The 13,039-nt window shown below is 37.2% G+C and overlaps 1 protein-coding gene across 1 annotated transcript in view; it reads right to left on the bottom strand.

Moving 5' to 3' along the window:
* RANBP9 (RAN binding protein 9) overlaps window positions 1–13,039 on the bottom strand; it is a 98,043-nt gene that overhangs the window by 26,977 nt on the left and 58,027 nt on the right. The window contains exons 6-7 of the mRNA XM_006864078.1: window positions 4,235–4,419; window positions 1,339–1,451 (exon numbers count right to left, since the gene is read on the bottom strand). Coding sequence (XP_006864140.1) covers window positions 1,339–1,451; window positions 4,235–4,419 — 298 coding nt within the window. The remainder of the gene's footprint in view (window positions 1–1,338; window positions 1,452–4,234; window positions 4,420–13,039) is intronic.

The following is a 13,039-nucleotide window of genomic DNA, read 5'->3' as shown; positions in this document are numbered from 1 at the left end:
GGTGTCCCACATAACTCTTTAGTTTCTTCACTGTCTTTTTTGCTTTCTGACTGTTCCTCTCACAGACAGATATCAAGTCATTTGTCCTCTATTTTGCTGAATCTGACATCTACTGATTCAGCTTTAACTCTTTGTCTTTCCAATGTATCATAGTCTTCTGAAATTTTAATGTTATTCTTCTAGATTTATCGTTGCTATTTCTGAATGGTTTCAAATTGTTGCAAAATTTTTTGCAAAAAAATAATAATAATAATAGCTATTTAAAAGTTGAAACTTAGTGGACTTCAAAAAAAAAAAAAAAAAAAGGGAGGGGGAGTTAGTAAGAAATTCTTACATTACCATAACTTAAAATTGTTTTTCTAAAATCACAGATTGCATTAGGAAATCAAGTACAAATTTCAGACACATTAGAAAAACAAGTAACTTTATAAACTATAAAAAAATATCACAAACAATATACAGGAAAAGACTAATAGTATTGAAATTTGAAGTACAAAGATTAAACAGACTAACTGGATTACTAAAATAATATTCACAATATTCTATCAAATATAATGACTTTTTGAACTAAAAAAAATGCTAGTCTTTGGGTAAGACTTTAATTCAACAGACACACTGTGTGTCCAGCGCATGTCAAATTAGATGATGAGGATACAAAACGACAGGGTCATCTCTGGTCCGGAGTTCCTAAGGTAGTGAGAGAGACGAGCAAGTGCGCCGCAGCTACAGCACAACTTCCGAGCGCTGCTTTAGGAGTCAGACCTATAAAAGCTGCTGTCATTCATCAGGGTGTCACTCTCTTGTTCTGCTTTGTCCCTGTGCGCTCATCACATCATATCCACCATAGGGACTTGAGGCCAGCCAACTGTGGGAAGTACCGTACTTAACATTGTGGCCACTTGAGCAGTAGAAGCTAAGCAATGAATGCTAATGATCAATTCGATTTTAAAGTCAGACAGCAATTTAAATTCAGAGACATTTAAATGTCATTCACTTGCCATCTCTGCTTTCTAATCAGGACTATTTTACTATTCAAAAGTACATATATATAAAACATTTATTTCCAGAAAATAGCAGAAACCATTTTTTTTAATTAAGAAAAAATAGTACAGATATTTCTTACAAAACTTTCTCCAAAATTATCATTCTACATCCACAACTATAGCACAGTCCTAATGTCAACTTTTTATAACCTGACCTTCAAAAAGTCAATGAAGATACATTTTAGAGGCATCAAATTAAAATTAATGTACTAGAAATTTTCGTTTTTAAAAATAAAATTTCTAAAAACGTAAGTACTGAAACTTAGCATCTGGAAGTAAGTCACACTGTCCTTACTTTGTCTATTCTTAATGGACGCTAATTCTTCTAGGACAGTCTGGTCTGTAGATCTGGCAAAAGCCTCTGCTGTGGCACAGTACCCATGGTGGACTAAATAGGACGAAACCATTCTTAAAAGAAAAAGAAGAAACACATCTTTTAGTCAACTACATATATATTCTGTACTACAATATATGTATACCCTATTACCATGCTTTATGAACATCACCTTTAAAGTAAGTCCCAATATCACTCTGTCCGAGTCATGTAATATTTCCAAAAACAAACAATGCAAATGCTATAATAGGGTTACTTTCCCTAAAATAATTATTAGAGAACCAAGAGCTCTGCGTGGCCCTTTCTCTGAGTCTTGGCACTCTCTACCCTATTCTTGTATTCAGTTCACTATTATTTCTGTTTCACATGTAGGCGTATACCAGAAAACTGTTGGAATTCTGGAAAATAAAACAATTTAAAAGTAACACAGTAATTCGTTCAACACTTTTTTTTTTTTTTTAACCAAATGAGCTGGGACCAAAAGATGTCAACAGAAGAAATGCTAAGGTGAACCCAGAAAGAGAATTTTCCAGAACAAGGTCTATGAGGTAGTAATAACACAAGCCAAAGAAGAGCCAATCTTCTAATCTACATCCCATAGTAAGGTTTTACACAGAAGGTTACTCAAATATTAACATAAGCAAGTGATTAGCTAACCCAAATTCTACCATATTCCAATATCCCACTCCAAAACCACTTGGCACTACCAAGGAGTGAAGGCACCTACAGTTAGAAATAATGAACGGAGGCAGTGGCTGTGGAGCTGGGGGAGGGTGTGGCAGAAGTGTGGAGGAAGTGTGAACGGGAGACAAGGGAAACATCTTTAAGAGATAGATTTTTCATTTTATTTCATCCAATTGTTGAAATTAAGAGGGAGAGGAGAATAAGCCTTTTACAGTAAATCTCCCATGAAGTCATGGAATACCAATTTTGTGGCAAATAGGAGGGACCGTATGTGTAGGAGGGGGGTTCTCATAGAACTGACAATTGAACTAAGATAATACTGTTTCCTGAAACAATCGGGCAACAATGCTCACTGACAAACATTTTTATAGTCTTAATAAGATTTGAAAAGCTTTTAAAAACAAAAAAGAACAACCCATCCTAGTGCTAACGCAAGGTGACTCTGAGATTCTGAGTAGGGGGTTTCTATTCTTTTACTTATTCTGGACAAGAATATTAGTGTCAAGCCTCTAGATGTAACACTTCCAGAGAAGAAATGTATTTTCAGACTCATCCTTTCAATCACCTCCATCTCCAAAAGTGCAAAAAATGTTATGTATGTTATATTAGATTTTTCAATTAAAGAAGGTTATCAGCAATTAAAAAGACATGATGAATTGTGTTGGATTGATGGTATCTGAAAGCTTTTGCTATTTTCTTGGGTTAGACTGCAATAATATAGCTGAATTTTAATGCTTAATGATATTTATTTAGTTTTTCAGTCCATAGTGCATCAAAACTTTGAAGAGTCATCATGTAAGTACCACTGCCTTTCATCAAAGGTATAGTTTTAAAAGTTTGTTGTAGAAATTACAGTTTCCTGCTGGTTTCTAAAATGAAATTCTACTTTAAAGAATATAGAACAGATAAAAACGTTCCCTAATTAATCTGGTTAGCAAATTAGGAAATGAGGTATTTTTATCTTAGTTTGTTTATAGCACTTTCTATCTTATGGTACTTTTATCTCATTGACATTTTCTTCTCTGCTGCTGGTCATCCTCCACTACTACCATCATTGAGCCCAATATATTCACTGCATTTAGGAACTCAAATCACATATTCATGGCTCCTTGATCTTCATTCCTTTGTCTTTTCTTAAAAGGAGAAGCACTGGACTGCTAACTATAAGGCTGGTGGTTCAAAGCTACCAGTCACTCATTGGAAACCCTATACAGGGTCGCTATGTGTTAGAACCAACTAGACAGCACTTAACAACAACAATAACAATTATAAATACATGGCATTAAAATTAATTAGCAAGATTTTTTTTTTTCTCGAAGCTGGAGGTTAGGGTCAGATTTTCTTATTTAGAATGAAGGCAATTATAATCTTCCTGCGTCTTCATATTAAATGTAAACGTATTTAGCAAAAGGAGAATCCTACTAAATGAAAGTCTCTGGGTAGTGCAAACAGTTAAGTGCTCCACAAATAATCAAAAGGTTGGTGGTTCAAACCCATCCAGCAGTGTCTTGAAAGACAGGCCTGGTGATCAGCTCCTTGAAATCCATAAGGAGTAGTTCAACTCTGCACACTTGGGTAGTCATAACTTGGAACAGACATGATGGCAACTCACAACAAGTAAATGAAAAGCTGGTTATTATTCTTAAAAGATGATCACTCTGAATCTAGCTTTTTCATGAACATTAAGACATCATTCATATAACCTATGGAAACCTTCAATTCCATTACTAAGGACGGCAAATGAATTAACCTAACGTAAGCGACCTATTGTCACTTTTCTTCTCTGTCAAATTAATAAAGTCAGAGTTAACTGCAATTCTGCATGTATGGTGCCAAATAAAACATTATTTTTAATAGGCGGAATAAATGACTGTTGTTGTTAAGTGCTGTTAAGTTCGTTCCGACTCATAGTGACCCTGTATAGGATTTCCAAGAAGAAGCTGGTGGGTTTGAACTGCTGATATTGCGGTTTGCAGTCCGGTGTTGATACTACAGTGCCACACCAGAAGTCCAAATGACTGTAGAGATATTAAAATATAATCAGTAATACCTTAAAATTATTAGATTCTCAATCAGTAGACTAAAAAAAGCTGCCAAATATACCACAAGAATGAAATGCTTTATAAAAAAAGATACTTTTAAATAGTACCAACTCAAAGGTCTTCACTCTTACTTTTGTATCATGGTCTGCCATTCCCCTTCTCGATCTCCAATAGGAAACCGGTCTATTTGTGCCTGGATTTTGGTTCTCCACTCGCGCATGTAGTCCTCGATATCAAACACAAATGGGTGTTGCCCAAAATTGGCATCAACTACTTCTCCTGGAGTTTGCAGCCCCACAGTAGGATACAAATTTGGCTGTAAGACAACACATTTCATTACATGTCTATTCCTTGGATGTCAAAGATATTACTTATTCTTTCAAATGCTCCCTTTTAAAGAAACGAACTACAAATTTATTCCACATCTACTTTTAAATTTCATATGATTAGTACGAGAAGACAACAACAACAACCTATAATGCATTCTCTTGGAGGAAAAACATCACCCCTATAATCTAACCCTTAAGGTTAATTAGCCACCTTTGTGTTTATTCAGGGAACGCATTGTATTATAACTTGTGGCATTATACTTCTAATATAGGAAGACACAATTCTTGCTCTTAAAATACAAAGTATAAATGCAACTCAGCTTATCCCTGTCTTGAAAAATGACACATTTATGAAAACTGCATTTAAATTTGTGTGTGTGTGTGTGTGTGTGTGCTGGAAAATATACACAGCGGAACATACAGCCATTCAACAATTTCTCCATGTACGACTCAGCGACACTGAAGACATCCTTCCAGTAGTGCAATCATTCTCACCCTCCCCCATAAACTCACTGTCCCGAGTGTTCTATGTACTCTGCCATTGCTGGTGTCAATTTCATCCTACATATGAGGGGGCTTCAGAAAGTCCATTGACAATTTTTATTATCTTTTATTTCTATTTGCCAGAAACATTTTGAAGCTCGCTCATAGATACTTCTTATAAGAGCATGATGTTCAAGGCAGGTATTTTGCAATAACTAACTAAGCTAGTATTTGGTTTTAAAAAGCCTTCAGGTTCAAAGGTTCATCCAAGCCTCTGTGGATGCAGATATTCTGAAGTCCATGAGAATTGGAAATTCTGTTCAGCACTTTTCCCCTTTCAATCTGGATCCTTCTCTTAGCATCTGTAATCAAAACACTTTGGAGTGGTAGCCATGCAGACCACTTCTTTTGGCCTCCTGGTAAGGGAGGAAGTGTTCATGGAAGCAATGAGCCACACATATTTCATTTTTTCCTCTTACTCTTTCTTCCTCTGTTGTTCTGGGAAAATAGAGACCAGTTGCAAGACCTTAGATTACTGCTTTAAGTTTTTAAGGCCCCAGGCACTACACAATGAACTAGGAGGTAGAACAAAAGCACTATGTTAGGCCAATTAACTGAGCTATCCCATGAAGCCATGCCCCTAAATCTCCAAACCAAGGAACTAAATCCTGTAAATTGGTTGTCTCAGCAGCTACACACAAATATAGTAGTAGTTACATGTATCTAATTCTGTAACTTTTGCCACTTCAATTTTTCAATGGTGTATAACATATTGACAGCAATTAGTTGTGCAATTCTACCCTTAATGAACGCATTTTTTCCACCAATGTAAACTGAAATTTTACTCTCCATAAGTAGCAATGCCCCTTATTCCTTTCTTTTCACCACAGGCTGTTGTTGTTAAATGCTGTCGAGTTTGTTCCGACTTATAGCGACCCTGCATGAGGTTTTCAAGGAGCACCTGGTGGGTTTGAACCGCTGACCTTGTGCTTAGCTGTCCAGTTCTATAAGTACCAAATCAGGATCCTTTATATATTCTCAAAACATTTGCCTATTCTTGTCTTTTTACAAAACTGAGGTAATACAGTATTTATTCTTTTGTCATTGACTCATTTTACTCAGCATGTTCTAATTTTAATTTTATTTTTAGGAACCACAATATTGTTTTCTACAAGCACTATACCATTTTGCATTTCCACCAGCAAGATAAGAGTTCCAATTCCCCCACACCTTTACCAACTTTAAAAAAAAAATCTTAGTCATCCTGTTGTTCTTAAGTGCCATCGAGTCTGTTTCGACCCATAGCGACCCTGTATAGGGTTTCCAGGAAGTGGCTGGAAAGCTTGAACCACCAACCTCGCAGTTTAAACCGACTTTGTAGTCCAGCACATTAACCCACAGTGCCACACCAGGACTCCATCTTACTGGGGATGAAATGGTAATGTGGTTTGATTTGCATCTCTCTGATAGGTAATGTAGAAATGTTAAAGACAGTTACTACAGAAGTATAAACATAATTGGGTCATTCTTTTCTAAATTTACTATTTCATGTATCTATACATTTGGAACACCTTTTAAAACAGAAGGGGATAAGAAATTAACCATAAGGAAAACACAGTGTCATTAAGAGGAGGATTTCTCTACATAAAAGCAAAAAACTCAAACGCACACATTTCCAGGAAGGAAAAAGATGGGTCTGAATATTCATATACAAATAGAAATTCATTCCAATATACTCCAAGATTTTGAGACTAAACAATCAAGTGCAAAAGGAAGTAGCTTCAACTATGCATAGTATATGTAATTTTCTCTTTTGTCTGGATCATTAATTCACTGTTACCTCTAAGGGGAATGAGTTACTAAGTGCCTACTGAATGCCAGGGTCTAATCATAATCCTTTTAGGTCATTTGTTATTTCCTTACAAAGACAGAAATTAAGAATTAGAAGTTAAGGAACTTGCTCAGGGTCACCCTGCTAGTAAGTGGCAGAGGTAGAACAAGAACAGAGGTTTTTGTCTGACACCAAATCCTAAACTGAACTGTATTTCCTACAATCCAAATCTACCACTTCATTCTTTGTACTTATGTCTTATTACTTGATTTAAATTATCACAAATATTTACAGTATGAAACAACTTAGACGTTAAGGGAGACCCTTAAGACTGAAACTCAAAGAGAACACATGAGCAGCCATGTAAGTTTGCTGGCAACCACACTGGTTTACTGGTGAGTGGAAGAGGGGAAACGCAGCAATGAAGAAATGGGCTGAGTTCAACCATGTTCCATAGACTTCCACTGACCTGGAGATGTGAGAGAGAAGAGGAAGGGCTGGTTGGCCCAAAGTGTGGTGAGACCTGGGGACACCTGAGCCCATGGACAAGGACATAGCCACAGAGGGCTAGAGCTGAGAGTGAAGCATCCAGCTGATCTGAAGTGAGGGGAGACACACAAGAACACCCAAACTTGCAGATAACTATTCAACCTACTTTTGATGGCTTTATAATCAGAACTCGACTAGAGGAAGACAAAAAACAAAAATAATTTTTGAGAAAGGAAACGAGGGTAAATTGCCACAATCTGATGAACTTGACCTATATTCATGGAGGTAGTAGCTCAAAATACCAACAGAAAGGGAAGGAGTCTCCGTATCAAATATCAATGCTATCCCCTCTATACAGGGTAGATAAGGATGGGCAACTTAGACATAGGCTACCTAAAATGAGAGGGCGATAAAGGCACAAAGTGATTGGCTTACAAGGTTTCAAGGGGGAATTTAGTTTAAGAGTGTGTGTGGGAAGATAGAGTCCCCACTGAATAGTTTTCATCTTGTCTATATGGGTCTGGTAAAAAGAGATGGGGATAAGATTCTTTTGATTCAATAGTGAATAATTGTTATCATGACTAACTGCGACTGTCACAACTGTAAAGGTGAAAGTTCTATAACAAAAATTGGGTTGTAGTTAATCTTACAGTCCAGAAACAGAGGACCCTAGGACCATCAAGGGAGAAGGGCACGAGTGGAATGTGGGACCTTATCCACAGAAGCAACAACACAAGAGATGGAGGCAGAGATGGGGACATGGAGAGAGGGAGCAGCTGAGGACTCTAGATTCATGGAAAGAGAGGAACTGAGAGTTAGCAGCCAGGAGGCAGATTTGCAGAATGTGCCCTTTGGTGGTGTAAAATTATCATACATGCCTGAGTGGTTTTTTTTCCCAAAAACGAGCTTAAGTGAATAGAGAACTGTTAATTGATGGTACATGGAGGGGATTATAATCACTGGAATGAAACAAAGCATATGATTTGTCTAATGTAAAACTGATGATCTGCCCTATAAACTTTCACTCAATTTACAATAAACACTTAAAAAAAAAGAAGTTAAGGGAGAATAATTTCTGTACTAATACAAAAAGTTTCATTAGACTTCACAGCAAAAAGCTAAGACGACATGTTTTAAAAGAACTCATCAACCAAGCTACAAAATAGAAAAAAGCAGAAATAGAAATACTGTGTGAAAATATCATGAAATATAAAGCTGCTCAATGCAAATTATGCACACTCATGAGTTTTAAAAATAGAATTCCAAGCCAAAAAGATACATGATATTAGGACAATGTACTAATAAGAAAACCAACAAGTGGCAGTAACATGTTGGCAATTTGCAGAAGAAATACAAAATGACAATAAACATAAAAAGAGAAACATTCTCAGTTTTTTTAAATGCAATTTAAAACAAGATTTTTTACATATCAGATGAATATAGAAGACTGAGAATAACCAATATGTTGAAAAAAGTAGAGAAAACCAGTCCTTTCATTCATTATATGCAGAAATATAAACTGGTGTTAAAATTTAAGAACAAATTTTGACAAAGCCTATTAAGATGTCCATTTCAGAAATTTATGAATTGTGGCGGTACACTCATTTAAGAAAATATTGTAAAACAAGCAAAAGAGATAAAAATTTGTATACTGATACAGAAAGATGCCCCCAAATACAGACTAAATCAAAGAAATATAAGCTTTGAAATAGTGTATATACCATGATCCCAGCTTCTGTGCCAAACATTCAAATAAGCAACTTAATGGCTTACACATGTTCAAGTCTAGAAAGATACTCAAACCCCAGTGACACTACAGAACAGAGCAGAAATGTCTCCGAGGGTTTCCAAGGCTGCCATTCTTTATAGAGGGCAGACTGCCTCATCTTTCTTCCGTGGGGTGGCCGGAGGATTTGAACCACCAAGCTTGCAGTTAGCAGACCAATGTTTAACCTATGGTGTTACCAGGGGTCCTTGGAAAGATATACACTCAAGTTAAAATAGTTGTCCTACTATTATGAGGAATTTCTCTATTGAAAACTTCTGCATTTATATTTATTTCTTTGAATATTTAACACGATATAATACTTCTGTTCTCAGATAAAAACAAAACATGTAAAATAATGGTAAGTTAATTCTGGTTCATTGAAGAGTAATTGTATTTGTCATACCATTTGCTCAGGGTTAAAAACAGAGAACTGGGAGGAAGAGAAGAAGAACATAGTCCTTAGTTTGCTAGATTATAGATTTTTTAAAAACATAAAATCATTTTAAAGTGTACAATTCAATGGCCTTTTCTGTATTTGCAGAGCTGTGCAACCTTCACTCCAAAACAAACCGTATCCCCATTGGCAGCCACTCTAGACTCCCTTAGCCCCTGATGACCACTTACTTTCTGCCTCTAGATTTGCCTATTCTGGACATTGCATATAAATAGAATCATGCACCATGTGGTCTACTGTCATGTAGCATAATGTTTTCAAAGACGTCACTTTGATGACTAAAGTACAACTGATCCATGCCAGGATATTTTCAATGGTCTCACATGCATGTGAGAGTTAGACAAGGAATAAATGGAAGACCAAAGAAGTGATGCATATGAATTGTAGTCTTGGATGACTGCCAGAAGAACCAAGAAATCAGTCTTGGCAAAGTACAGCCAGAACAAAGGTTCCTTGGAAGTAAGGATGGACCGGCTTTGTCTTACTTACTTTTACTTTGGACAGGAATCAATTGCTGGAGACTAGCATCTATCTGGGAAAAGTAGGGCAACAAGAAAGAGAGAGGACCTCAATAAGATGGAACGAAACAGCCGGGGGCTCAAGCAGCTTGTGTGGATGGTGCAAAACTGAGCAACATTTCATTATCATACAGCAGATCACTATGTTGTTCCTGAGGTTCATCCATGTTGCAGCAAGTACATGGATTACAGTTTTTTTAAATTATTATTTTTTGCCTGTATAGAACTCGCTGTTGTTAACTGCTGTTGAGTCGGTTCCGACCCATAGCGACCCTGTATAGGGATTTCCGAGGAGCAGCTGGTGAGCTTGACTTGCCGACCTTGCAGTTCAAATAGCTTTGCAGTCTGGCGCATTAACTCACAGCACCACACCAGGACTCGGAAGTAAAAAGAAGTCAATTCTTTGTGAAAAGAATAAAAAAAAGAGACTTTTTCATTTCTATTGATCTATGAAAGATAAAAAGACCTATATTAAAAATACTAGACAATGTTTAAAAGCCAAATGCATACAATATAAATTGGTATTTTTAATAGCAAATAGGTTTTCTATTTTATTTAAAAGATTCTACTGAAAATGGAAGCACATAATGTATCTATAAAAGCAGCTTTCAAGTTCAGCCAAAAAACTAGTCAGTTTTATGTACATTGTATTTATGTCCATTATCTTAAATGAAAATAGCTACAACAAAAGGAATTTACCTAATCCCAAACAGAATTAGTCTATAGATAATGACATTTCTACACTGGGCAAGGTGAGCTGGGTAAGGAAAACCTTTCTAGGAAAATATCTAAGGTTTTCAAAGCTGTATAAATACTTCAAAACTGCTCCATGACAGCTGTGGCACCATCCAAGTAAAGTGGTATTTCTGCAAACACACTCTTCTCCCACAATTCAACGCTGCAACTGGTTAGTGAGAGATTAAAGGTACCGAGCCAAGGTATTAAAAATAAACTTATAACCACCACCATAGCAACTGCCATATTCATTATTCCCAAGCTGAATATCACCACTGGTTAATTATAAACAAGGGTGAGAAAGGAAGGTGGGAGGGTGATTCAAAAGTAGGGCAGAAAAGAATAGGAAGGCACCAAACAGTCAACATGTCTATAACCAAGTAAACATTTCCCACATGATCACCACCCTATCAATGAGAAACCAAAGTCGACGAGAAAACGGCTCGCTCTGACAAGTTGGCGTTACATGCTAGCCATACATAAAAAGAGAAAAAAAAAACAGCTACTAACTCATTTAACCAACTCCAACTTAGAGTCCTCATACCAAAGGCTCGTAGGCGGTTCTGGACCACATCAACCCTTCAACCACTAGTGCACACAAATACTCGGCCAGGCCACCTGTCATCACAGATGCTCTGGCTCGTACAGTTGATCCCATCTAGCCCACCTACCAACTCAACTGAGCACTATGGTACTTTTCCTCATGTTACATGAAATCAATGCATATATTTTTGCTTGTTGTTGAATTATTACAATTTACAAATATCCTGCCCAAGTCTAATAAAAATATATTTTGTCCCCAATTCCACCAACTACTACCCCATTTCTTTATACCCTACTGTAACCAACACCCTGCAGAGTGATCCAGATTCTATTTTTCTCTCTTCTTATTTATTCTCTCTTAAATCCTCTTCAGTCAGTTTCTCCAACACTGAGGAAAATATTCTTGTCAAGGTCACTAACGCTAAACCTAACGGCCAATTCGTGGTCCATATTTTATTTGATATATAAACTGTTTGACATAGCCACTCACTTTTTCAATTTGGGGATATTCTCCTCAGTTGGCTTTCAGGAATTGTTGTTGTTGGCATGTGCCACTGAGTCAGTTCTGACTCACAGTGACCCTGTATAAGGTTTCCAAGCAGAAACCCACTGCTTACCCTACAGTGCCAGTCTTCCTTACCCCTCACTGATTGCTCCTTCTCAATTTCGCTTTGTCAGTCCCTCCCACGTGGGGCATGCTCAGGACTCAGCCCTGGTCTACTGCCTTTCTGTCTGCATTGACTCCCTGGCTGAACTCACCCAGTGCATGATTCTAAATAAGAGCGAAATACCAGTGACTTTCCAGATCTTAGTTGCAGTCCAGATCACTCTCTTGAATCATAAGCTTGCATATCGAACTGACAACTGCATTTAATAGATCCAGAGTAGAAGTCTCCATCTTTCCTTCAAAACTTGTGTCACCTGTGGACTTCCCTGTATTACTACTAGGTGACATTTCCATCCTTTCACTTCCTCAGGTCAGAATCATGAAGTCAGGTCCTCTTACTCACGTTTTTACAACCATTCCATCAGAAAACTCTCTCGGCTTTGATTTGGACTTAAAAAAAAAAAAAAATCATATTTAATTATTTTATTTCCCCCCAAAACGGGTTTCTTTTCAAGCCTTGAAAGCTAAAAAAATTTGCCATGCTAGCTTATGAATTTGTTTGGTACATATGACCTCTTCTTTCCTTCTTAATCATCCTGTTTGCAATGGAAATGCCTACTTGGTGACTATTCCACCATTGCACTTTAGAAACAGATAATGTATATTTCAGTTTCCGCAGGTCCACAGATACATAGGAATTTTGTCCCAGCATGGAACACAACCAGAGACATCAAAACTTGACAGTCCTGATGAAATAGTTAATTGCATCCTCTAAGATATTTTAAGGAGTCCTGGTGGTGCTATGGATTAGACACTAGGCTAATAACTGCAAGGTTGATGGTTCAAACCCACCAGCTGCTGTCTGCTCCCATAATGATTTAGTCTCAGAAAGCCTGTATTCGGTTGATATGAACTCCAACCCGATGACAGTGGATCTGGTGTTTAGTTGGTAAGATATGTAGTCACTTAAGGTCCAATTGAGAAAGAAATATCAAAGTTCTAGTTGTTGTCAGAAACATTTTGGTTAGCACTTTCTGACATTAAAAAGTGACAGCACCGGGGAGTGATTAACCATTCAGTCTCGGAGCGGAGGGCCCTAGGACCATCAAGGGAGAAGAGCAGAGAGCGGGACCCTACCCAGAGAAGCAGTGATGCCTGAAATGGAGCCAGAGATGATGA

This window comes from Chrysochloris asiatica, unplaced genomic scaffold, assembly GCF_000296735.1.
Source record: "Chrysochloris asiatica unplaced genomic scaffold, ChrAsi1.0 scaffold00060, whole genome shotgun sequence".
NCBI classification, from domain to species: domain Eukaryota; kingdom Metazoa; phylum Chordata; class Mammalia; order Afrosoricida; family Chrysochloridae; genus Chrysochloris; species Chrysochloris asiatica.
This window is presented reverse-complemented; position numbering and strand designations above follow the sequence as displayed.